Source organism: Scyliorhinus canicula, chromosome 6 (assembly GCF_902713615.1).
Source record: "Scyliorhinus canicula chromosome 6, sScyCan1.1, whole genome shotgun sequence".
NCBI classification, from domain to species: domain Eukaryota; kingdom Metazoa; phylum Chordata; class Chondrichthyes; order Carcharhiniformes; family Scyliorhinidae; genus Scyliorhinus; species Scyliorhinus canicula.
The window spans coordinates 26,509,470-26,536,503 of NC_052151.1; the positions used below are offsets into that span (position 1 = coordinate 26,509,470).

The window sequence follows — 27,034 nt, forward strand, 5'->3', positions numbered from 1 at the left end:
ATTTGATACAAATTTGCGGAGAAGTACAAAAACCAATATTGTCACTCGGGGAGATTGGCAGCTAGTAACGAATGTTGAGCATCAAAAAACAATATAATTGGAGGCATATTTAACACATGGGTGGCGATTTTGTAGCAACTGTTATTCTTGGCGAAGGGATCGCTATCGTGGGAGCAAAGAGGAAACGGCCTGGAATACTTGAGAACCAGGCTTGGCTCATGTATATGTATGTATCGAGGAGTTCTTGCTGGTGGTGGTCTGAGCATTTGCTGCCCAATAAATCAGCCCAATAAGAAAATACTTCTTTTACTATATCACATAATTTACAAGCAATCAAACCATGCATTTCTACAGGTATGTTTCCATCTCATGAAGTGGCATGTGGAAATACATCTTGCTTTATTTATAATTGTCAGCATTATGCTGTAGGCAAGAATTAGGAATTCTGTTGCACAATACTAGTTCCCAAAGTATGAAAGGTTCATTTATCAACCATTAATGTACAGCAGCAAGAACAATGTAGTTGCTGATAAACCGACAGTTGTGTGCAAAGGAAAAACACAACTTAAATAAAAAGAATTGCTAGTTAGAGGTTGGTGAACTGAAAAAAAGGTTCTTCACATATCTATCCTCCATCCATTTTATTAATCTACACATTATGGAAACAGAAAATACTGGAAAAACACATGACTAAAAATGAGTTCTTAATTCATGCACTCAAACTGGGAGGCCCAAGGAGCTATATTAAGTGTGGGAGGTGGGGACTGAAATGGTCTAGGAGTTGGGCTGGAGGGGTGGTGAGTGGGAAAAGGTGGGTAAGCAATTCCGATGCCTATGGAGTGACGGGTGCACTCCCATGTCTCCTGACATAGTATAATTTTTAACACTGCAATTAAGTTTCAGTGAAAATCCCCCAGTCGCCACACTCAACACCTGTTTGGGTACACGGAGGGCAAATTCAGAAGGACAATTCACCTAACAGCACATCTTTTGGGACTTGTGGGAGGAAATTGGAGCTCTCGGAGGAAACCTACGCAGACACGGGGAGAACATACAGACTCCGCACAGACAGTGACCAAAGCTGGGACTTGAACCCGGGACCATGGCGCTGTGAAGCAACAGTGCTAACCACTTTGCTACTGTGCCGCCCTACCACTGAACTGGGTAGACAAGACACATGTCTCCTTCATTTCTAATTTCTCCTCAGCTGGCAGGACTCCAATTAACGTACACCAGGAGCCTAATACCGAATTTAGACATCCCTGGGCCATTTAAAACGAAGGTGATACAAATTTTGATGCAGGGCCAATGTCTCAGATTGCTTGTAGACCTCACTGTCATATGGCTACATTCTGCACCTTCTTTATGCCTGAAAGAAAGTACAAGTTCCATATCGAGCACGTTACGCGCTTGTTTCCTGAATGAAAGGACAATATAGGCGGGATTTAGCTAAATGGGAAAAAATTCCCATATGAGCGGGTTAGCCGTGCGTTTCCCAGCACTCATGGCGACGAGAAACATGCTATAAAATGGCACCCAGGTTAAATAGGAGACCTCAGCAGGTAATACGCGGCCAAGGCTGCACATAGCCCCGTTTTGTGCACTGAGGAGCTCAGCTAGCCGGTGTGGAGACCAGTACTGAACGGCGTTTGACAGAGGTCTGCAGAGCGAAGGGGATAGATCCCAACACCTCGGGAAACTGCACATTAAAGTGAGACTGGCTGACTGCTTTAAAATGCAGATTTTCCTACAAGTGATCCCACCCACAATGTGCAGGATTTACATCGCAAGATTGTGTTAGATCTCGCGAGGTGTTGCGAGCCGGGTAGTTCCCGGGAATGGGTCTCCCGCCTTATATCGGCCATGCTGTGTCAAGGTGTGCTGCATTTTGGGCACGGCGTGGCCGTTTGATCGTGCCCTATATAACAATTTCTACCTCGGTAGATCAGGGTCTGATGACTTCATAACTTGTCTTATCAGATACTGACTTACCTGCTGTGCATATTCTGGTCTCTACATGAGAAACCGAATCTCCCCTTCAAACTGTTCCAGTTTTGGCCAATTCCCATTAAACTGATAAGGGACCAATGTTTTCAGAAATCTTGAATATTTTGGTTCAAAATGCTAGTAAGTGCTTTGGACTAGACAATATTTGACTCCTGGCCAAATTGGACGATTTAGCAGAGGGTCAGTGAATTGCAGCATAAAATGCTCCAAGGTCCAGTAAAGATTGAGCAGATGAGAAAATTATGCCCGAAGGCCAATCCTAGAAGTGGCATTTCCATTTCCAACATTAACCCTGTAGATTATTAGAGTAAATATTAACTTGTTCAGTGAAATTTTGAGTAGTTGTGCACGTAGATCTTTGAGTCTAGCAGAGAAGGGCAAGCTCAATCTCATCAACCTGAGTGCTTTTGAACCTATGCTTCAGGGCCAAAGGACAACAAAGGGCAGCACGGTAGCACTGTGGAGAGCACAATCGCTTCACAGCTCCAGGGTCCCAGGTTCGATTCCGGCTTGGGTCACTGTCTGTGCGGAGTCTGCACATCCTCCCCGTGTGTGCGTGGGTTTCCTCCGGGTGCTCCGGTTTCCTCCCACAGTCCAAAGATGTGCAGGTTAGGTGGATTGGCCATGATAAATTGCCCTTAGTGTCCACAATTGCCCTTAGTGTTGGGTGGGGTTAGTGGGTTCTGGGGATAGGGTGGAGGTGTTGACCTTGGGTAGGGTGCTCTTTCCAAGAGCCGGTGCAGACTCGATGGGCCGAATGGCCTCCTTCTGGACTGTAAATTCTATAAACAAATGGTGGCATAGTTGCTTCACAGCTCTGGGGTCCCAGGTTCGATTCCTGGCTTGGTCCACTGTCTGTGTGGAGATTGCACGTTCTCCCAGTGTCTGCGTGGGTTTCCTCCGGGTGCTCCAGTTTCCTCCCAGTCTAAAGATGTGCAGGTTAGGTGGGTTGTCCATGATAAATTACCCTTAGTGTTCAAAAAAGGTGAGGTGGGGTTACTGGGAAAAGGTGGAGGCGTGGGCTTAGTAGCGTGCTCTTTCCAAGAGCCGGTGCAGACTCGATGGGCCGGGTGGCCACCTTCTGCACTGTAGATTCTATGATCTTGCATCAGCATGTTCAAAACAAGATATTGCAACACAGTACCTCAGTCTCGTTGCAACAGAAGAGATCTGTCTCTTTGTAGAACTCAGGATCAAGGTCAGCAATAGCCGGTGCAGGATTGAAGATGGTTTTCACTGAAAAAATTGTTTTAAAAAAAGAAAAAGGCATTAAAATATAATAAATGTTTTGAGGATAACGTTTGGAAGAGATTACAAGAAAATAAGGTAATAAACTGCAAATGTTGCACTCAATTTCGTGAATTCTCTTGAATTCTGAGCTATTAATCTGTTGTCTGTGGAAGCTACTACGTCTGTGGAAGATACTACATCTTTTGTAAGAAGTGCCCAACATTCCCTGCTTGGATAGATGAAAGTTCAATTTCTTATATCCCTTTCCCAAGCTGGAATTGGAAAAGGATATATACTTTTGGACAGGGTAGGAGATAGAGAATTCATTTCCCCCAGGAGTACCTACTTGGTTCTGTAAAGATCCACCCTTACTGAGCTGTTTAATTTGTGATCTCCAAGCTCTTCAGGATACTGGATTACTAAGAAGAAAAATAGCTACACGGATGGGATCTATCCCAAGTTACTGAGGGAAGCGAGGGACAAAATAGTTGGGGCCTTAACAGATATCTTTGCAGCATCCTTGAGCACGGGTGAGGCCCCCGAGGACTGGAGAATTGCTAATGTTGTCCCTTTGTTTAAGAAGGGTAGCAGGGATAATCCAGGGAATTATAGACCTGTGAGCTTGAAGTCAGTGGTAGGCAAACTGTTGGAGAAGATACTGAGGGATAGGATATATTCACATTTGGAAGAAAATAGACTTATCAGTGATAGGCAGCATGGTTTTGTGCAGGGAAGGTCATGTCTTACAAACCGAATAGAATTCTTTGAGGAAGTGACAAAGTTAATTGATGAGGGAAGGGCTGTAGATGTCATATCCATGCACTTTAGTAAGGCGTTTGATAAAGTTTCCCATGGCAGGTTGATGGAAAAAGTGAAGTTGCATGGGGTTCAGGGTGTACTAGCTAGATGGATAAAGAACTGGCTGGGCAACAGGAGACAGAGAGTAGTGGTGGAAGGGAGTGTCTCAAAATGGAGAAAGTTAACTAGTGTTCCACAGGGATCCGTGCTCGGACCACTGTTGTTTGTGATATACATAAATGATCTGGACGAAGGTATAAGTGGTCTGATTAGCAATTTTGCAGATGATACTAAGATTGGTGGAGTTGCAGATAGTGAGGAGGACTGTCAAAGAATACAGCAAACTATAGATAGATTGGAGAGTTGGGCAGAGAAATGGCAGATGGAGTTCAATACAGGCAAATGCGAGGTGATGCATTATGGAAGATCTAATTCAAGTGTGGACTATACGGTCAATGGAAGAGTCCTGGGGAAAATTAATGTACAGAGAGATCTAGGAGTACAGGTCCATTGTACCCTGAAGGTGGCAACGCAGGTCGATAGAGTGGTCAAGAAGGCATACAGCATGCTTGCCTTCATCGGACGGGGTATTGAGTACAAGAGCCGGCAGGTCATGTTACAGTTGTACAGGACTTTGGTTAGGCCACATTTGGAATACTGCAGTTCTGGTCGCCACATTACCAGAAGGATGTGGATGCTTTAGAGAGGGTGCAGAGGAGGTTCACCAGGATGTTGTCTGGTATGGAGGGCGCTAGCTATGAAGAAAGGTCGACTAGATTGGGATTGTTTTTGTTGGAAAGACGGAGGTTGAGGGCGGGACCAAAATGATGATAGGTATGGAAGGGTGGATAGCAACAAGCTTTTTCCAAGAGTGGGGGTGTCAATTACAATGGGTCATAATTTCAAGGTGAGAGGGGGGGGGGAAGTTTAAGGGAGATGTGCGTGGAAAGTATTTTTACGCAGAGGGTGGTGGGTGCCTGGAACGCTTTGCCAACGGAGGTGGTAGAGGAGGGCACGATAGCATCATTTAAGATGCATCTAGACAGATATATGAACGGGCGGGGAACAGAGGGAAGGAGATCCCTGGAAAATAGGCAACAGGTTTGGATAAAGGATCTGGATCGGCGCAGGCTGGGAGGGCCGAAGGGCCTGTTCCTGTGCTGTAATTTTCTTTGTACTTTGTTCTATTTCTAAGTGCTGCCAGACATCTAGACTCAAGGATAAAAATGAATGCCTACTTTTAAATTATATAATGTCATTCCGTAAGAGTAATATTTGAATGGACACCTGAGACCTCACCCCATACTGAAACTCCAAGCCAAACTCAGAAACTTACGATTCTCAAAGCTTCAAGGAGGAAACCAGCTCCATACATTTAGTTTAATCTGGAGACTCCAGAACAATTCTAGAGACCAAAAACAATATTGGTTTCCAATTTGGTTGGGTCTTTGGAGGTTGGCTGATCTTTACTCAATGTGCCTCGAACCACATTGTCAAGGAGCCCCACGTACTTTTTGTCAAAGACAGTCCCACAATGTAACAACACCATTAGCTCTCAGTTTATATATAAAATGCAAAACCCGAGTTTACATTAAAAATGGAATGAAAACCCTAGAACGAAATGAATAAAAGCGGACCGCTGTTTCAAAATTTTAGTGACTTAAACTCTGCAATCCAGTTCTCGAGCAAAACCATCTGGAATCTTTTCTCAGTTTGTACGCAGATGGTAATTGGGACATTTGAAAGTAAGAACTAGTTACATGCAATCTGTAACTAACAAAGCTGTTTTGGTAAAGGGCATGTTAGTATGAGCTCATCATTCGCAAGGCAGCACTTTCTTTAAACAATGAAGCTCTCTGTCAGGCACGCCTACAGACAAGAGTTTAGTGCTCCGATACACCCACTGACCCTCGTATGCAATTTTAGTCAGCAGGTGACCTATGTCTCAACTGCATTTGCACTTCCCCTTATGCAGTTACGTTAGAAGCTGCTGTTTGGGAAGGCCATCACTGGCAAAATAATAACAGACTGTAAGCAATACAACCACTCAAATATAAAACAAAATTGCACTGCAATGGATGAGGGGAGGCGATACGGGGCTGTAACATGATCATTCAAGCAATCTTGCATATTGCTTTAAATTTGCATTTGTGGTTTAAGAGATCAAAAGATCTTTTAGTGCTATGTAAAACAGGTCTCAGCTCAACTTTATTCAAATACAATAACAGAGTTTACTCAATAGGGAAATGCTACTTATACGAGCAAACAAAAAACTTAAAAAGTGCAATTATTTAAAAGGAAGGAATAGGAGAAAGAATTTTTATTCAAAGCAGTTTTCCTTTTCATAGAAATAATAAATTACACTTTCAGAAGGTATGATTTCAAGGTTTTTAAAGGTGCTTTCACTGGATGTGGGCATTGCTGGCAAGGCCAGCATTTGTTGCCCATCCCCAATTGCCCTTGAGAAGTTGGCAGTGAGCTGTCTTCTCGAACTGCTGCAATCTATCTGGTGCAGATACATCCAGTGCTCCCACAGAGGGAGTTCTGGGATATTGACCCAGTGACAGGAACAGTAATATAGTTCCAAGTGAGGATGGTGTGTGGCTTGGTGGGGAACGTGCGGGTGGTGGTACTTCCATGCATCTGTTGCTCTCGTCCTTTTTGGTGGCAGAAATTTCAGGTTTGGAAGGTGCTGCTGACAGAGCCTCGGTGAGTACCTGCAGTGTATCTCATAGATGGTATACACTTTTTCCACTATGCATCAGTGGTGGAGAGAGCAAAATGCTTAAGGTGGTGGCTGAGGTGCCAAGCAAGCAGGCTGCTTTATCCTGCTGGAGCTGCACTCATCCAAAGAAGTTGAGAGTATTCTATCATGCTCTTGACTTGTGCCTTTTGGGGATGTTACTCGATCTAGAATTTCCAGCCTTTAACCTGCTCTTCCAGCCGGTTAGTCCCGTTCAATCTGGACAATGGTAACCCCCAGGATGTTGGTAGTGGGGGATGCAGTGATGGTAATGCCATTGAATGTCATGGGGAGATGGTTAATGTTCTCCTGTTGGAAATACTTCTTGCCTAAAAGGAAGGTTACTTGCAGCTTTTCAGCCTAAACCTGAATATTATTTTGATATATTTTGAGTAAGCCTCGACCTGGACACCACTGAATATGATACTTCTCCTTATCAGACTGCTCTAACGATGTCAAACTCCTTCATTGCAAAAATCTACAGTTGTGACCAGAGATCATGCGAGACTGCCAGGCTCAGGGATCAGGAATCTCTGGGTTTCAGGCTGAAGTTCCACTTCTCATCAGGAAGTTACTCCTTACAATTTAATTTAGAGCCATAGAATGGTTACAGCACAGAAGGAGGTCATTTGGCCCACTGTGTCCATGCTAGCTCTCAATAAGAGCAACTCAGCTAGTTCCACTCCCCACTGTCTACTTTTCCTCATAGCCTATAGCATATTTGCAGGGAGGGAAAATCTTACCGAAGAGTTTTCATTTTGTCACTTCAATTTCTTTTTCAACTTCAGTTTAAGAAATATTGCTAAGTACAATTTTGTTGTATAACACAGGGATGCAAAAAGGTACTCTCCATCACTCTCCTTTCCTTTCAATGACCAAATTAAAAGATTGAGAAATGGTTTTCCAATGCTAGCTTGCAAAACTGCGGGTAGGCTAATGCATTGACAATCCTTTAATTATTTAGCCTGTCACTGATCCTGCAAGATAGTACATGTGAATTGCTTAATCTCTAGAGGGTTTCAATCTTTCAACATACCAGACAATTCAGCACACTACTCTTGCCAACAAATGAAATGACCCAGTGCAGCTCCAATTGCACAATTACAATATTCCCTAATTTGAACATTTGCTGATCAGTTTTGATTTTATTTTCTGTACTATCCTCAGAATATCATTAACCATCTCTCTAATTGTCTGCATGTAATAAATCTTACAGCAAGCGTACAGCACAGTCTTGAGTACTAAGTTCAAACTTCACTCTGTTGTTGAAGTGATTATTCTACATCTTTCTTTTAAGAATCTCGATTCCACACCAAGCATACAACCCAATTGTGATAGATAGACTTCGAACCTTATTGTTATACCCAAATATGTCAGTTCTATAAGCGAAAGCGGAGGTGCAGAATAACATGCACCACCTTTACAATGCTCCAAGATCTTTGTACCTACAGATCTGGTCTCTTGTCCATCCCTTAATTTAACTGTTCACCATTGGTAGCTTTGCATTCATCTGTACAGGACCACAAGTTCATTTCCCTTCTTGAACCCTTGCTCTTCCTTGGAGATGTTTCTTAAAAAATGTTTCAGCTTCTATCCCTGATCTCTGCAGAGTTGACAGACTGTAGCAGATCTCATTTCAGGTGACTGTTGGTAGTAATTGGGCTGGGCCGGAGCGAGCCAACATTTCAGCTCCGTTTTCCGACAGCGACACTTCTGCAGACGCACAGAATAGGCCCTTTGGCCCATTACATATGCGCCAGTTGAAAACAGCCACCTCCTGTTCTAATCACTGCACTTAGCAACTCAAACAAATATGTGATGGCCTTCTGTGAAAGGACAATGAAAGTCTTGCACCTCAGGGATTTAGTGGGTTCATTAGCTTCCAGAGTTTTGCTGCCACTTGTGTATTAACTCCATCAGGTTACACAGCAATGAAATATTTGCAAAATAGTATGCTTCATAATCTCCATCAATTTAAAAAAAGGCATATTGAGAAAACAAAATAAATTAATAAAACACTGCAGAATGGAGAGAAACAAGGCCAGTTGTGAGAAACCAAGATACAAGGAAATAAAATTTAAATGTTGATAAACTTTTTCCATTCCTCTAACCAGTGCCTGTGACATTATGGGCGTGATATATCGGTCACGTTGCGCCCGAAAAACATTGCAGCACGGCCGTTAGAACCCCCTTACGAGATCTAATGCTCACCATGCCTCGCGAGATCTAACGCGATCTCGTGAGACGTCATGATGTGACGTCCATCGTGGGTGGATTCACAGCTAGTCTCACTCTAATATGCATTCTCGAGATCGAACCAAGCCATAGTACCCAACCACCTCACCTTGGAGACCTCGGTAGAGTGCTGTTCAGTGTTGGTCTCCACAAATTGGGACCAGATGGAACGGCACTTGGAGGTCCCCAGATGCTTGCTCTTTGGGCAGAATGGTATCCTGGCACTGCTGGTGCAACCTGGGAACCCTGGCACTGCCAGCCTGGCAGTGTTCCCTGTGTGCCAGCCTGGCACTGTCAAGGTACTGCACAGGCATTTTTTGCACAATGGGGTTCGGGCCCAGTGGCACCCTGCGGAGTGGCTCAGGGAGGAAAGAGTTTGGGGCTCGCGTCTGGGAGGTGGTTGGGCGGTGGGGGGTCGAGAGATCAGGACGCCATTTAAAAATGGTGTCCTGATCTCTCCCTGCACTGAGAAGCTACGAGAAACGAGACACTGTTCCCATTCGGGCAGATCACGCCTTATACTTCATTGATCTAAAGAAAATGGCAGTTCAGAAGTTGAAGAATTAGATGAGAAAAATGTTGTTGCAGCAGTTTTAACCACACACGTCTATCGGAGAATTGTGTAATTTAAAGGCATAGCTTGCTTCCAGAAATGAAAAATTTCAAGTCAAATGATTAAATACGGCAATAGTGTTACTTTCCAGTGATTAGCAGAATGTCATCAATGTCAGATGGTGGTGTCACATTGAACAAGGATGCTGCTTGATTACTATTCCCTGTGGTAGGTTAATCTGAGAACGTGATTGGATATGATAGAATTTAGAAATAAAAATCTAGTTAACTAACTGAACGCATCAGGGAAGAGTTTTGACCTGTTGTTTGGGATTAACACTGCAGCGTGGAATAGTCACCCGGTTTAGAAACTGTCTGACCCTGTAAATGGGCAGCAAATTGAAAATCATCCTCAACGGATTAGAGTAATTTGATACACCATTGCTCAATCTTTAAAGAACACTTTGCCCACCTCCAGCCTTGCGAGCTATTTTTAAGGCTTCCAATGTGATGGCAGGTCGAATTTCTAGCTGACAGACAACCACCTTTGCACAATCGATTACTTTGGAAGCTCGCTCCAAATCTTCTGAATTTAACAGCAGGTTAGCCCCAGCTACAATGACGATTGCATTCTGTCCTGTAATAGTAAAACGCAACAACAGTCAAGACATGGCAGAAGGGAACATACAAGATCTCTTGGGTTTTGGATCCTTCCTCAGAACTGTTCCCCTAACTCAGGAAGCATACATAGCCAAAATATCCAGTCTTTTCTCAATGCATACTGTCTGACCTGATTAATCTTTCCAGAATTTACATTCTTTCATAATACTAGCATCTTAAGTGCATTGCTCAGGGGAGTAGATTTCCTCTGTGCACAATGTGTAACAAAATCATATTCCCGTTCTTTATACATGGGTTCATGATTTCATTACACAAAGCATTACATGGAAGAATTACTAAGATACTAGTAACCAGTAACAAAATTCCTTCACATACAAATTGACTTTGAGCAGACCTTGAATGAGAAATGACAAGTTTACGATTACCTTGAAGATACTTTTGTGCACAAATGTACACCGATGATGTTGAGAACTTCCTTGGAAGAGATCCTGGCCCCAGTTGAGCTGAATTCTCAAAGATCCAGTTATTAACCTCGACTGGTCTGGTTGCTTTATTGCCTGTGTGTTAATCCAGCTCCCTTATACTATCAGGCTTCATATCACAACTCCAGCTCTTCTTGAAGCCACAAGTATTCACCAATCAAACAAAATATAAATCGGGCTACAGTGAAGTGACTCATGAATAAAACTCGCCATCTTCCTATATATCTATGTCTCTGTCTGTTACCCTTAACTCTTTTGACCTTAGTTTGTTTTCCACTTTTTGTAGTAGTTTTAATCTGTTCCCCCTGTATATCATTGACTATCACAGAATTCCTACAGTGCAGAAAGAGGCCATTCGGCCCATTGAGTCTGTACCGTTCCTCTGAAAGAGCACCCTACCTCGGCCCACTCCCCCACCCTATCCACATAACCCCACCTACACTTTGGACACTAAGGAGAAATTTATCATGGCCAATCCACCTAATCTGCACATCTTTAGACTGTTGGAGGAAACCGGAGCAATCTGAGGAACCCACACAGACATGGGGAAAATGTGCAAACTCAAAGACAGTTACCCAAGGCTGGAATTGACTCCTAATCCGTGGTGCTGTGAGACAGCAGTGCTAACCACTGTGCCACCATACCGCCCATAAATCTCAACTCACAATCTTGCTGACAGCAATTATATTTAACTTATTAATTCTTCAGAAGTAACACAGAATGAGATTTGCTTTAGATATTTTAGGGCATTTTTAATTCTGTTCCTTAACGATTATAACAGAATTTAATTCTAGAACATAAGTGACTAGCGGAAATCACTAAAGATATGATGGAAAATTTTCTGTAGAGTGTCGAGGAGCAGCAATTCTCATTCTAGGTCTAGAGAACTACTGAGTGATGCTGTTGCTCCATAATCAGCCCTCCCATATCTCAATTCCCGGAGTAATTGATGCTTTGTGATAATGCTCAGTCTCCATTCTCTTGTTGCCTTTAACCCACCAATAAAAGTAATTTTCATTATTTACCCACAGTCAGGTTCCTGGTTTCACTCACCCCTTTACGGATTCCTCCTCTCTTGACACAGCTTCCACTCACCATGTTGCTGCTACTGCTCCTCGCTCTGCAGAAAATTAAGAGGCCTACACTATCCCATTCATCCCTCCCCACACTCCTGTCCTATTCCGCCGCCCCGCCACCACAACTACCACAAGTCCCTCTCATCAATCATCCCAACCCACAGTCACACAATGGCCCGAGTGCCAATCTCTAAAATGCTCTGAGCTCCAATCTCGACTGCTCCCTTTTCTTTGACGACAAGACCCCATCACAGTCCCGTCTTGCAACTCCCATCCCCTGCTTCTCATCCCAATCTCAGTCCCATGATTCCCAACTTCCCATCTGTCCAATCTTAAACTGGTAATGACGAAGAAAGGTTTGTAGCGACTGTGGCCAAATGGTAAAAAGTGATTCATAACTTTTGTGACCAAGCCAATCAGCAGATTTTTTAAACCAAATTGCTTTCTGGTTATGGGATTTATTGGGTTAAAAGAATGGGAATCCGCCAGATAGTTCAGGTTTTGGGATCCAATTATGTTGATCACAGGTTCATAATGTAGTCGCTTAAGAGTTTCTGCTCTCTGACTTTGTGATCGGGAGGTATTCCATAACAAAATATTCACAGGTGAGTGACAAAAGTAACCTCCCTTAAAATCTTATTTAACTTCCTTCTGAGTTTCAAGGAAATCTCTGTATGTCAAGAGGCCAACCAATAATCTTCTACCTCACTCGTATTAAAAGGCAACAGTGTACACTTGCTAAAATACATGGGCAGACATCCTACTGGCAGGCCTCTGCAAATGCAGACTCATGAATGTGTATTATACACACTTGCTTAAAGAAAGAAAAACAGATCTTTTTACACAGTTTTCCTGATTTAGGAAATGTTTTAAGGAAGTTAAAGGAGAAAGCATAAAAATGTCAATCCTGTGCAGTACCTTCGTCATTGACTGTAATAGGGGCAACGCCTGTCGATGCTTCATCTGTCTGACCCACATAGACTGCAATGAGAAATTGATGCGTGTAACAATAATTTTTACATGGGAGGTACAGCTATGTAATTAGAATGTATTGAAGCATGATTTATGCCAAACCGGTCTCCAATCAATTGTATTTTTGATCTAATCCATTATCAAATATAAGATTGCGGAGTACTTGGAAGCGCATGGTGAAATAGAGCTGAGTCAGCACGGCTTTGTCAAACGGGGGTCATACACGACAAATCTGTTAGAGTTCTTGGAGGAGGTAATGAGGAACTCAGACAAAGGAGAGTCAGTGGACGAGATCTATTTGGATTTCCAAAAGGCCTTTGACAAGGGGCTTTACAGGAGGTTGCCAAGACAAGAGCCCTTGGTGTTGGGGCAAGGTACTGGCATGGGGAGAGGATTGGTTTACTAGCAGAAGGCAGAGAGTGGGGATAAAGGGGTCTTTTTCATGATGGCAGCCAGTGACTCATGGTGTTCCGCAGGGGTCAATTTTGGGAACACAACTATTCACTATACATATTAACAATCTGGAAGAACTGGGGGATTGTTGCTAAGTTTGCAGATGATACAAAGATATGTCGAGGGACAGGTAGTTTTGAGAAAGCAGGGAACCTGCAGAAGGACTTGGACAGGCTAGGAGAGTGGGTAAAGAAGTGGCAGATGGAATACAATGTGGAAAAGTGTGAGGTTATGCACTTTGGAAGGGGGAATGGAGGCATAGACTATTTTCTAAATGGGGAAAGCCTTTGGAAATCAGAAGCAGAAAGGGACTGAGGAGTCGTAGTTTAGGATTTTCTTAAGGTTAACATGCAGAACAGTTGGCAGTTAGGAAGGTAAATGCAAAGTTGGCATTCATTTTGACAGGGCCAGAATGCAAGAACATGGATGTACTGCTGAGACTGCACAAGGCTCTGGTCAGACTCATTTGGAGTATTGTGAGCAGATTTGGGCCCTGTATCTAAGGAAGGATGTGCTGGCCTCGGAGGGGCTCCAGAGGAGGTTCACAAGAATAATCCTGGGAATGAAGGGCTTGTCATATGAGGAGTGGTTAAGGACTCTGGGTCTGTACTCGATGGAGTTTAAAAGGATGAGGGAGAATTTAATTGAAACTTACAGAATCCTGAGAGGCAAAGATAGCGTGGACAAGGAAAGGATATTTCCACTAGTAGAAGAGACTAGAACTCGAGGGCATAACCTCAGACTGAAGAGATGATCCTTTAAAACTGAGATGAGGAAGAATTTCTTCAGCAAGAAGGTGGTGAATCTGTGGAACTCATTGCCGCAGAAGGCTGTGGAGGTCAAGTCACGGAGTGTCTTTAAGACAGAGATAATAAGGGAATCAGGAGTTACGAGGAGAAGGCAGGAGAATGGGGATGAGAAACACATCAGCCATGATCAGACCCGATGGGCCGAATAGTCTAATTCCGCTCCTGTATCTTATGGTCTCATGATATTTAGTTACAACTGCAAAAGTTAGTCAAAACTAATACTTTATCAAGCAAGACAACTTCTGACAGAAAAAGAGCAACTGTGAAATGTCCAACCATAGCTCTGCAATCATTCCAGCACAGATCCACAATCTCTCCAATAGCGAAGACGAGATTTTGAAGTAATACCTGTGGACACGCCATTACTTTTGAAGTTTTCGATGTAATTATCTCCAAATGAATCTTTCCCAACCTGTTATGCGAGGGAAAGAATGATTAGGTGATGGTTTCTTGAAACTAAACACGTTATTCCATCTTAATAAAGAAACCACCTTGAAACAATTTCTGGCAGTGGGACTGACAGTGGCTCTTTGGATACAATATAAGTGTTTTCCAAAATAAAATTGCATGAGTTGTTGCCAGTAACAGCCCAGCTTTCCTATTAATCAGTAAACCAGAGGAGTTTCGAGAAATGTATTCAACCTTCATTCACACAGTAAGACAGCCGTGATCAGTTGCCAATATTTCTCTCAAACATCATGCATCTTTCAAATGAACTAACTATAGAAGTGGATAAGGACTTCCCAGTGTATTCACCTCACATTGAATTTAAGACATTTGACTAAGTTTCTCACGTGATGCTTTCAACTCAATGGAAATAAAAAGACCTGGATTGAAAATTAGTAATACACAGACCCAATGGAGCAAACACTTGGTAAACATTCATGCAGAAAGGTACTTTTAGAATTAATACAAAAACAAAATCCTGCAAACCTGAAGTAAAAACAAAAAATGCAGAAAATACTCAGCATGTCTGAAAGAAAGCAGCGGTGCAGAGGAAAACCCAGTAAACATTGCCCGTTTGTGATCATTCATGAGAAGGTGGAAATGTAATAGATTTCGTGCGTGTCAAAGGGAGAAGAGTAGAATTTTGAAAAACAAAATGGAAGGTCTCTGGGACCGAGGTCAAGAGAGATGAAATGACAAAAGGGTTTGTTCTGCAAGGCCAAAGGGAGTATTAATGGAAAAGTGACAAAAAGATGCATCATAGAAACGTAGAAAATAGGAGCAGGTGGTGGAGGCCATCAGCCGTTTAAGCCTGCTCTGCCATTCATTATGATCCTCAAACTCAATAGCCTAATCCCGCCTTCCCTCCCATATCCTTTGAGCCCCTTTGCACCAAAAGCTATATCTAGCTGCTTCTTGAAAACATACCTTTTGGCATTAACTAATTTCCGTTGTAACAAACTCCACAGGCTCACCACTCTGGGTGAAGAAATGTCTTCTTATCGCTGTCCTAAATGCTCTACCCCATATCCTCAGACTGTGATCCCTGGCTCTGGACAGCCCCATCATCAGAAACATCCTTCTTGCATCTACCCGGTTTAGTCCTGTTAGAACTTTATCGGTTTCAATGACATTGCCTCCTCATTCTTCTGAACGCCAGCGAATATTATCCTAACCAACTAAATCTCTCCTCACATGACATCCCAGGAATCAGGCTGGTAAACCTTTGCTGCACTTTCTCTAGAGCAAGAACATCCTTCCTCAAATAAGGAGACCAAAACTGCACACAATATTCCAGATGTGGCCTCACCAAGGCCCTGTATAATTGCAGCAAGACACCCCTGCTCGTGCACTCTAATCCTCGAGCTATGCAAGCTAACATATCATTTGCCTTCTTTACCGCCTGCTGCACCTACAAGCTTACCTTCAGTGATTGGTGTATGAAGACACCCAGGTCTTGTTGCACATTCCCCTCTCCTAATTTGCCATTCAGATAATTACTCCTTCCAAAGTGCATCACTTGGTAAAGCAAAAAGTACAGATGATACTGGAAGTCTCCAGAGGGATTTCGATAGGTTAAGTGAATGGGCTAGGATCTGGCAGATGGAATGCCATGTTGACAAATGTGAGGTTATCCATTTTGGCATGAATAACAGCAAAAGGGATTATTATTTAAATGACAAAATATTAAAACATGCTGCTGTGCAGAGACACCTGGGTGTGCTAGTGCATGAGTCGCAAAAAGCTGGTTTACAGGTATAACAGGTGATTAAGAAGCCAAATGGAGTTTTGTCCTTCATTGCTAGAGGGATGGAGTTTAAGACTAGGGAGGTTATGCTGCAATTGTATAAGGTGTTAGTGAGGCCACACCTGGGGTATTGTGTTCAGTTTTGGTCTCCTTATCTGAGAAAGGACGTACTGGCGCTGGAGGGTGTGCAGAGGAGATTCACTAGGTTAATCCCAGAGCTGAAAGGGTTGGATTACGAGGAGAGGTTGAGTAGACTGGGACTGTACTCATTGGAATTTAGAAGGATGAGGGGGGATCTTATAGAAACATATGAAATTATGAAAGGAATAGATAGGATAGATGCGGGCAGGTTGTTTCCACTGGCGGTGAAAGCAGAACTGGCGGGCATAGTCTCAAAATAAGGGGAAGTACATTTAGGACTGAGTTTAGGAGGAACTTCTTCACCGAAAGGGTTGTGAATCTATGGAATTCCTTGCCCAGTGAAGCAGTTGAGACTCCTTCATTAAATGTTTTTAAGATAAAGGCAGATAGTTTTTTGAAGAATAAAAGGGATTAAGGGTTATGGTGTTCGGGCCGGAAAGTGGAGCTGAGTCCACAAAAGATCAGCCATGATCTCACTGAATGGCGGAGAAGGCTTGAGGGGCCAGATGGCCTACTCTTGTTCCTAGTTCTTATGTTCACACTTTTCAGGGTTAAATTCCATCTGCCACTTTTCTGCCCATTTGACCATCCCATCTATATCTTCCTGTAACCCAAGACACTCAACCTCACTGTTAACCACCCAGCTAATCTTTGTGTCATCCGCAAACTTACTGATCCTACCCCACCATATAGTCATCTATGTCATTTATATAGATGACAAACAATAGGGGACATAGCACAGATCCCTGTGCTCCCCCACCAACACATCAACCATCTGTCCAGCTTCATTCCCCCAGAATTATATCCAGGACTGCATCATCCCTTGTTGGACCTTCTACATATAGAGCTAAAAGGTTCGCCTGTATGCATTTTAAGAACGGCACTCCACCCTTAACACAGTGACAATCCCAATCAATGTTGGGAAAGTTGAAATCACCTAATATAATTACTCTATTATTATTTTTATACACATCTGCAAAATGCTCCTTAATTTCTCGCTGACTATCTGCAGATCTATAATAAACACCTAGCAATGTTCCAGTGAAGTCCAGCACAAAGTGGAAGAACAGCACTGATCGTCCGATTAGACACGTTATAGCAGGGGTGGGCAAACTTTTCCGTGCAAGGGCCACATTCAGAAATTCACAATTCACAAAGGGCCGCATAGTATATTAAGTAAAATAATTACTTCACCCGGTTATGATTCTGGGCGCCTCATATAGAACATAGAACAGTACAGCACAGAACAGGCCCTTCAGCCCTCGACGTTGTGTCGAGCAAGGATCACCCTACTCAAGTCAACGTATCCACCCTATACCAGTAAGTAACCCAACAGCCCCCCCCATTAACTTTAAAAAAAATTTAAAAAAAAAAAAAAAATTTAAAAAAAAAAAAATTATTTTTTTTTTTTTAATGACTTGGTGGGCCGCAGAAATACCTTTGGCGGGCCGCATGCGGCCCGCGGGCCGTAGTTTGCCCACCCCTGCGTTATAGCCTTCCTGACTTCACATCGATTTCAACAACTTCAGACTGTGAACTCGCCCATTTCACCCCATTTTTAGTTCGATTAATTTATTTCCATTTCTTCTTTTTAATTTTGAGTACTCAATTAATTTTTTTCCAATAAAGGGGCAATGGTTAGCCTGGCCAATCCACCTACCCTGCATATCTTTGGGTTGTGGGGGAAAAAACTACACAAACACAGGGAGAATGTGCAAACTCCACACAGACAGTGACCCAGAGTCGGGATCGAACCTGGTACCTCGACTCCGTGAGGTAGCAGTGCTAACCACTGTGCCATGTTGCTCTATTTTCATTTCTTCCATTGATCTGCTTTCCCTCACCATTGTTACCCCTCCCTGTGCCTGATATCTTAGCCCTCTATCCAGCCCCACCGCTCCATGATCCCCCACAACAATATAAATTTGACCTTATTTCCAGTTCTCTCCAGAAGGGCGGCACAAGAGCACAGTAGTTAGCACTGTTGCTTCACAGCGCCAGGGACCCTGGTGTGATTCCCGGCTTGGGGCACTATCTGTGTGTCATGTTCTCCCTTTGTCTGCGTGCATTTGCTCTGGTCTCCTCGCACCAGCTCCCAAAAGGTGTGCTTGTTAGGTAAATTCAACATTCCGAACAGGCGCCGGAGTAAAGGCGGAGCAGGATTGATAGGCGATATGGTCTTCTGCTGCCCTATTTTTTATGTTCATATACTTCAGACCAGAAGATATAGCAACAGAATGAGGCCATTCAGCCCATCGGGACTGCCCCGTCATTCAATCGTGGCTGATGATGTTCCTCATCCCCATTCTCCTGCCTTCTCCCCATAACCCCCCATAGTCCCCAATGCCCTTATTAATCAAGATGTGGAGATGCCGGCGTTGGACTGGGATGAGCACAGTAAGAAGTCTTACAACGCCAGGTTAAAGTCCAACAGGTTTGTTTCAGACACGAGCTTTCGGAGCGCAGCTCCTTCCTCAGGTGAATGGTGTCCATTCACCCGAGGAAGGAGCTGCGCTCCGAAAGCTCGTGTTTGAAACAAACCTGTTGTACTTTAACCTGGTGTTGTAAGACTTCTTACTGTGCTTATTAATCAAGAAATTCCCCTATTAATCAAGGACACCAGGTTTGTGCTTGAGATGCTGTTATCTACAGGGTTACAGATCAAGAGGTGGAAGATGGAATTAGACAGAATAGTTCTTCCTTTGAGCATAAGAACTAGGAGCAGGAGTAGGCAATTTAGCCTCTTGAACCTGCTCCACTATTCAATACAATCATGGTTAGTCTCATCCTGGCCTCATCTCCACCATCCTGCCCATTCTCCGTAACCCATTACTAATTAAAAATCTGTCTAACTCCTGCTTAGATTTATTCACTGTCCCAGCATCCACCGCACTCTGGCGTAGCGAATTCCACAATTCACAATCCTTTGGGAGAAGTAGTTTCTCCTCATCTCTGCTTTAAATTTGCTACCCCTTATCCTGAGGCTGTGAGCTCTCATTCTAGAATGCCCCACAAGAAGAAGCATCCATTCCACATTTACTTTACCCATACCTATTATCATCATATATACCTCAATTTGATCTCCCCTCTTTTAAACTCTAGAGAGTTTGGCCTAAACTGCTCAATGTCTCTTCATTAAACAAACCCCTCGGGTGCGATTCTCCGGAAAGATTTCTGAGTGTGGTAGTGAGCGGGAACTACCACGAGCCTCCCGGTGCTGGGCCCGGTGAGGCCAGCAACACTATTCAACTTTAATTGGTCCACTTAACAAGGCCCCACGGGCTTCTCAACGAAATTAAGGCTCGCCAGCCCCCCGCTAACAAAGTCGAGCAGCACTTAAACAGCTCTTGCACAGCCAACCCCAGCCAGCCCGCAACAATGACACCCAGGAGACCGGCTCCAAGATTCAGGAATGCAAATTTGGCCAGACTCTTAGATGCCATGGAGGCCAGGAGGGATGTCCTGTTCCCCTGAAGGCCCTGGAGGGTCAGTCGCAGGGCAGCCAATGCTGCCTTGCAAGAGGTGGCGGCAGCTGTGAGTGCTGAGAGTGTTGTGTTGTTCCTCGTGTCTTAATAAAGCTCGTAGTCTCAAAGGTGGAGAAGATGCTTTATTGTGAATTTGTTCTCTCTTCAGAGCTTAACTTACGGCTACCTCAAATGCTGCCTGCCTGTGTCTGTGTCCTGCTAAGAGTTCTGCCTTCCGTGAAGTGTGTCCTCACTTCCTGTCCCGGTGTATTTATAGCTCTCTCGTGCTCCCTCTAGTGCTTGCTCAGTTGTATTGCATCTACTCAGATCTACAATCACCACATCCCCCTTTTTTTCTTTACATATTTTCTGTACACCGTTAAAGAAAATTGTACAAAACAGTTACTTATGATATGTGTATCTATACAAGTGATGGTGCTATTGCATATTTTACAAAGCCAATTTATATTTATGAGTCCATTTATGAGTCCAAACTTGATGAATTTGTTCACTAAGCTTTTTCTTTTGTTGTTGTTGACGTGGTGAATGTTGTCGGTGTTCTTGTTATTTTAAGTAACCAATGCGTCATCCCGAGGTGTTTGCATGGTCGAACCACTGATGTTGACTGACATGGACTGTTTTCTGAGCATGTGGTATCGATTTATTATGTCATCTGCCTTGAAAGCTGGTGTGCTTGCTTGTTCTGGAGCAGATGTGAGTTTGTGCGATTCGTTGTCATCCCATGGCATGTTTGTAGTCTTGTCATTGTTTTGCAGTGTGCTGTGGCATTGTCCTTCATGTGCAGAGTTGTACCATTTTGTACAAGTCGTTGTTTCATTGCTGTTGTTTCTGTCGTTCCTGTCTTTGTTGTTTTCGTTGCCGTTCTTGTTGCTGTTTTTGTCGTTTCGGTCTTTGTTGTTGTCGCTATCTTTGTTATTCTTCTTGCTGGTTTTGTTGTTCTTCTTGTAGTTTTTGTCGTTGTGCTTGTAGTTTTTGTTGGTGCTGTTGTTGTTCTTGTTTCTGCAGTGCTTCTTGCGATTTTTGTTGTTCTTGTCGCGCTTCATGTTGCTTTTGTTCTTGCTGTTGTTCTCGTTTCTGCTGTGCTTCTTTTGGCTTTTGTTTTTCTTGTCTGCTTAATGTGTGTCCCGTGTGGATAATTTGAGTCATTGTCACAGTTATTAGTGCGAGTGTCCTTTGTGGAATCTGTTGCATTGAACGTTTCGTCTCGAGAATGGTGAGACTGATATGATGTTGCATCGATGCTGGTGACATCAGTCATTTGTTGTGGATTAGATTCGTCGTCTTTGCTTTCTTGGTGCTCCTCTTCTGGAGTCAAATTCTTTGCGATTTCATTTGACGCGGTCTCTCTGGACTCTTGGTGCTCCTCTTCCGGAGTCAAAATCTTCAAGGTTACAATTGACGTGGTCTCTTTGGACTCTTGGTGCTCCTCTTCTGGAGTCAAAATCTGCATGGTTTCTATTGGCGTGGTCTCTCTGGATTCTTGGGTGGCCCTATTCTGTGCTTCTGTACAGACAAGCTGAGAACTGTCAGTCTCGCTGTGATCCTGTACCTCCTGTATGTCGAGTGTGATCACCTTGTCAGTGTTTTCGCATGCAGTGGGGAGTTGTACATTGTCTTCTTCTTGTTTATGTGAGCTTGGTAGACTTTCATAGTCTGCTTGCGGTTGCTCAGATACGGCGGGTTGACTTTCATGGTCTTGTTCATGCATGGTGTTTGCCAGGGGATGTTTGCTTGCTTCCCTTTTGGAGTCTTTCATCACTCTCACTGTGGAGCCTGTCATCGCTCTCTCTGTGGAGTCTTTCTGTGCTCTCTGTGTGGCGTCGTCTTCTTCTTGGGTATTGCGGTCATCCAATGTATCGACGATCTGCCATGGCACCATGGTGTTGGATTCATCTACCACGAGTAGATTCGCGTTGAGCTTTGCGACCGTGTCGCTGATGCTGTGATCAGCATATCCGAATAACTCAGCCATGTCTGAGTAGTATTCTTCGAAAACCATATCATCTTGGTTGGATTCATCTACCACGAGTAGATTCGCGTTGAGCTATGCGACCGTGTCGCTGATGCTGTGATCAGCATATCCGAATAACTCAGCCATTTCTGAGTAGTATTCTTCGAAAACCAAATCATCTTTTTTTGTTTCGGATTTCTTTTTGTTCTCTCCACTTTGGGTGGTGCAGACTGCTTTTCCAAGGTGTTGTGCGAGTTGTTTTCAACTGCTGGTTTAAGTTCAGGCGTTTTTTTGTCTTCTGAGGCAAGAAAGTTTGGTTTTACCGCTTTAAGTATCTTGTTTTCAATTATCGGGCATTTCCCTTTTAAGTAGGCTCAGACGTCATGACGCTCGTGACGTCATGCGTAGGAATCAATTGCGCATGCGCAAATCGGCCTTCCTTTACTTTGCCGTTTTGTGTCCACTGCGCATGCGCGACCAAAACGTTTTGAGACTGCGCATGCGCATAACGATCAGCAACATAAACTTTTAAAAACTGCGCATGCACGGCTGGTGCATGCGCAGAACGATAAACGGGTGATTGTAACTGCGCATGCGTGGCTTCTGTTTCCTGCGCATGCGCAGATTTTAGTTTCTTGTCTGCCCGAGACTGTAAAATGTGGTCCGAAGCCATTTTATCGCGGATTTCAACGTTTTTTTTCCCTGAAAGTTGTAAGTTACCTTTTCCTTTCGATTTGTACTGGATTTCAGCGTTTTGGCTTTGTGAAAAATTCAAGTTATTTCTTCTTTTTGATCTGTACTTTTCACTCGTAATTTCTTGACTGAAGCGTTTCTGTTTGTAGAGTTTTGCATCACTCAGTCTCTGTGCAGTTTGGCCTCTGAGCATACCGTGCTGTTCAAATTCCTTACAGTACTCTTCAAATTTGTTTAGTATTGTTTGTAAGTTGTTGCTGTCTTCATCTTTTGAGTATTTAAATCCATTATATACTTTCCTAGCTTCATGTCCTGCGATGAGCATTGCTATTTTAATTTCGTCTGAGGCTGCTGCTACATCATTAGCTATGATATAAAAATCGAACATTTGTTTAAACATTTTCCAGACATTTCTTACATTGCCAGTCATGTCCAGCTGCAGTGGGGTTCCAAGCCACATCCCCGAATAAGCGATGTCTTCCCAAGTCCAATGACCAGTAGGAGTGTTTCTTGCCATTTTGGTCTTTCTGTTTCTGCAGCTGAGTTGTCCTGTAGTAAGCGTCTGAAGCCAAACCTGGTACCATGTGTTGTTCCTCATGTCTTAATAAAGCTCGTAGTCTCAAAGGTGGAGAAGATGCTTTATTGTGAATTTGTTCTCTCTTCAGAGCTTAACTTATGGCTACCTCAAATGCTGCCTGCCTGTGTCTGTGTCCTGCTACGAGTTCTGCCTTCCGTGAAGTGTGTCCTCACTTCCTGTCCCGGTGTATTTATAGCTCTCCCGTGCTCCCTCTAGTGCTTGCTCAGTTGTATTGCATCTACTCAGATCTACAATCACCACAAGTGCGAGCAGGAAGACTGGCCTCCAGTGCCGGAAAAAAGGTCAATAACCTACACCGAGCAGCACGTGGGAGTTGACACCAACTCCCCCCACGAGACCTTTCCGCCCACATGAGAGCATCGACCCCCGTACTCTCCATGCGGCCCCCAACCCTCCCTCGACTCCCTCTCTCCCTTCAACTCCCCCAACCCTTCCTTCACACGCCACCTCCTTGTGGACTTGGCACCATGTGGAGGAGGATAACCCCTCCCGGTGTCCGTCAAGGTCACCGTAGCCCTGAACCTCTATGCCTCAGGATCATTCCAGGGCTCGAGCGGCGAGTTGTGTGGCATCTCACAAGCTAAAGCTCACAAGTTTGCCTGTGAGGTCACGGATGCCCTGTTTGCTTGGGCAATAAACTAAATAAACTTTGACATGGACCAGGCCTAACAAGGCTAGGGCAGCAGGATTCTCCGCCATCCATGGGATGCCTTGGGTCCAGGAGCTAATAGATGGTAAGCATATCGCCTTGTGCTCACTGGACTTTGAGAGTGTCCTATATCAACAGGACGGCGTTCCACTCCCTGAGCATTCAGCTCGTGTGCAATCACTACATGAAGATCATGCATCAAAATGCGATTCTGATGCCTCGACCACTCTGCTGGTGCACTGCAGTACACTTCTGCCCCCCCCCCCCCCGGCCGGGCTGCCCCCTTTGTGGTGGTCTGCTATGTCCTCCGCAATCTAGTATAGGAGTGGGGCGACGTGTTGGAGGTGGAGGGGGGAGGAACATGTGGCCACTTCTGAGGAGGAGAAGGATGATGCGCCGGACAAGGAGGGGCTGGAGGGGACAAGCCCAGGGAGAACCTCCAGAAACAGCCGGAGGATGGAGGACAGGGGGTAGCGGCAAGGGTCCGGCAGGCCCGGGGTGCCAGGGAGACCCTTATCTTCGCCCACTTCACACAGGATGTGTTCTCCTCTGTCATTCCACATCTCCCTGGTCCCCCCCCCCCTCCCGCCAACCCCGCCAAATCCCATCCTCCCAGGGTCTGCGTAACATCACTCCAGGGTGATGGAATTGTGTCGGCACTGTCAGTGGGTCACGGTCGAGGACGGGGGGGTGGGCGGGTGGTGATGGTAACCCACACAGAAAGCGGAGCGCTGGTGCGCCTCAATCTATGCCACAGACTAACCCCTGCCAGTCCGTGAGTGCTTACTCACCCCCACTGTTTGCACGTGGTATGTCAATGGGATGAGGATAACCAGGGAAAGAGGAGTGCCAATTAGGGACCAAGGGGGGAATCTGTGGGTGGAACAGGGCACATTGGCAAGGTGCTGAACAAATACTTCATATCCGTCTTCACCCAACAGAATGAGGAAGTAGATATGGAACTCAGGGGGAAATGCCAGGTTCTTGAGCAAATTGACATAGGGAGTGATAAGGTATTGGAGTTGTTGGCAGGCTTCAAAGTGGACAAATTCCAGGCGGCAGGACTGGTTAATAGGGCAGTTAGAAGGCATATGGGACACTTGCCTTTATCAATCGAGGCATTATTTAAAGAACAGGGAGATCATGTTGGAGTTGTATAGAATTTTAGTGAGGAGAGTAATGTGTGCAGTTCTGGTCACCACATTATAGGAAGGATGTGATTGCACTGGAGGGGGTGCAGAGGCGATTTACCAGGATGTTGCCTGGGATGGAACATTTAGGTTACGAAGAGAGGTTGGATAGGCTCGAGTTGTTTTTGCTGGAACAGAGAAGACGGAGGAACGACCTGATCGAGATGTACAAGATTATGAGGGGCATGGACAGAGTGGATAGGGAGCAGCTGTTCTCCTTAGTTGAAGGGGCATTTACGAGAAGACACATGTTCAAGGTGAGGGGCAGGTTTAGGGGAATGGGAGGAAAAACCTTTTTACCCAGAGGGTGGTGACGGTCTGGAAACCACTGCCTGGGAGGGTGGTCAAGGCGGGTTAACTCACATCCTTTAAAAAGTATCTGGATGAGCACGTCATGTCATAACATTCAAGGCTATGGGCAAAGTGCAAGCAAATGGGATCAGGTAGGCAGGTCAGGTGTTTTTCAGGGTTCACAAAGTTAAAGGTTTTGAAAAAGAGATACAGGGTTCTTTTAAGGCAGAACATTGTTAATGCAATGTCCTGGTACACTGCCTAGGAGGTTGTTGGAAACCGATGATGGACCATTTCAAAAGATAATTACATGGACACCCAAGGCAGATAAAACTTGTGTGGATTACGGGGATAAAACAAGGACTAATGTTGACAAGAGTGACTCCTTCTGTGCCGTAATAACTCCATGAATGTGCACTAACTATAATGCCAGTATTGCCTATTTTTCTGTCGGCAACTTAAGGACTTGGCAGGTCATGGAAGGGTCAAATTCTCCTCATGGTCCTTGCTTCCATGCCAAAGATACAAACTATTAGTCTAAAACTTGTTTTTCAGTCTTACCTTGCTAACCATTGCTGATTTGGCTCCAAGCCGTGCTGCCTGGATACACTGATTGGCCCCTTTCCCTCCAAATCCAATGAAAAACTTATGTCCGTGTATGGTTTCACCCGCCTTGGGTAAACGTGGTGTATAACTATTGAAAAAGAACAAAAACTATTTCAAATACAATAGCTGACTATGTATGGCATCCCATGCATTCCCGCAGCACTCACTTTACCAATATTAATTTTCCAGACAGTACCTGGAAAATGCTTAGTCGGAAGATCACAAGTTCAACCCAGATTCCTGCTGATTCCCTTTTCCCCCTTTCTCTATGTTTGCTGCTTAACGGACATGTATCTTTAAATGAGTTCTCCCTCTCTATCTACAGTGAAAACCATTACATGTTGCAAACAGAGACCTGAATCTGAAAGCTTACTGTGAAGGAAGATCTGCTTCAAGATAACCATCTGAAACAAAGACTCTTTTTTCTTTTACTTAGTATTTTCACCCCTCTCCACCCATTTGTGTTTGTCTGTCTTGTATCTGTGTGAGGGTGGGGGCAAGTTAAAGTGTGGGATAGTGACTGAGTAGCATTTCCCGCATATTTCATTATAGCTTTTGTTCCTAATAAAAAGTAATTGTTTTTACATTGACAAATCTGGTGACTGTAATTATTGGGCATCCAAGGGCCAAAGACTGTGGGCATTTTTCTAAGAATTATTGGTTAATTCAATTGCGTTGCGACTCTGGGTCAAGGGAGGCTGGAATTGACCGTGCCCTAGCCAGGGATTCGTAACAAGAGTGAAATGCCTTTAAATATTCCCCCTCTCCATGAAGGAAAATGCATTCATTGAGCTCTCCCATCCCTTCCAATCCTGCAGGCCTCCAGAATAAAATTGGCCTCACATGGAACATAGAACATCGATTATCATCGAATTTACAGTGCAGAAGGAGGCCTTTTGGCCCATCGAATCTGCACCAGCTCTTAGAAAGAGCACGCTACCCAAGGTCAACACCTCTACCCTATCCCCATAACCCAGTAATCCCACCCAACACTAAGGGCAATTTTGGACACTAATCATGGCCAATCCACCTAACCTGCACAACTTTGGACTGTGGGAGGAAACCGGAGCACCTGGAAGAAACCCACGCACACACGGGGAGGATGTGCAGACTCCTCATAGACAGTGACCCAAGCCGGAATCGAACCTGGGACCCTGGAGCTCTGAAGCAATTGTGCTATCCACAATGCTACCGTGCTGCCCCCAACATACAGTACAGTACAGAACAGTACAGCACAGAACAGGCCCTTCGGCCCTCG

At 44.4% G+C, this 27,034-nt stretch overlaps 1 protein-coding gene across 5 annotated transcripts in view; it reads right to left on the bottom strand.

Annotated features, from left to right (window-relative positions):
- The window catches only part of rbks (ribokinase), a 235,241-nt gene that overhangs the window by 145,108 nt on the left and 63,099 nt on the right, over positions 1–27,034 (bottom strand). For all 5 annotated transcript variants that reach the window (XR_005460906.1, XR_005460904.1, XR_005460905.1 and 2 more), the window contains exons 2-6: positions 25,732–25,864; positions 14,327–14,390; positions 12,663–12,725; positions 10,038–10,202; positions 3,152–3,243 (exon numbers count right to left, since the gene is read on the bottom strand). Coding sequence is in view for 2 of the 5 variants with exons in the window: in XM_038799063.1 (XP_038654991.1) it covers positions 3,152–3,243; positions 10,038–10,202; positions 12,663–12,725; positions 14,327–14,390; positions 25,732–25,864 (517 nt within the window). In the remaining 3 variants the exon portion in view is untranslated. The remainder of the gene's footprint in view (positions 1–3,151; positions 3,244–10,037; positions 10,203–12,662; positions 12,726–14,326; positions 14,391–25,731; positions 25,865–27,034) is intronic.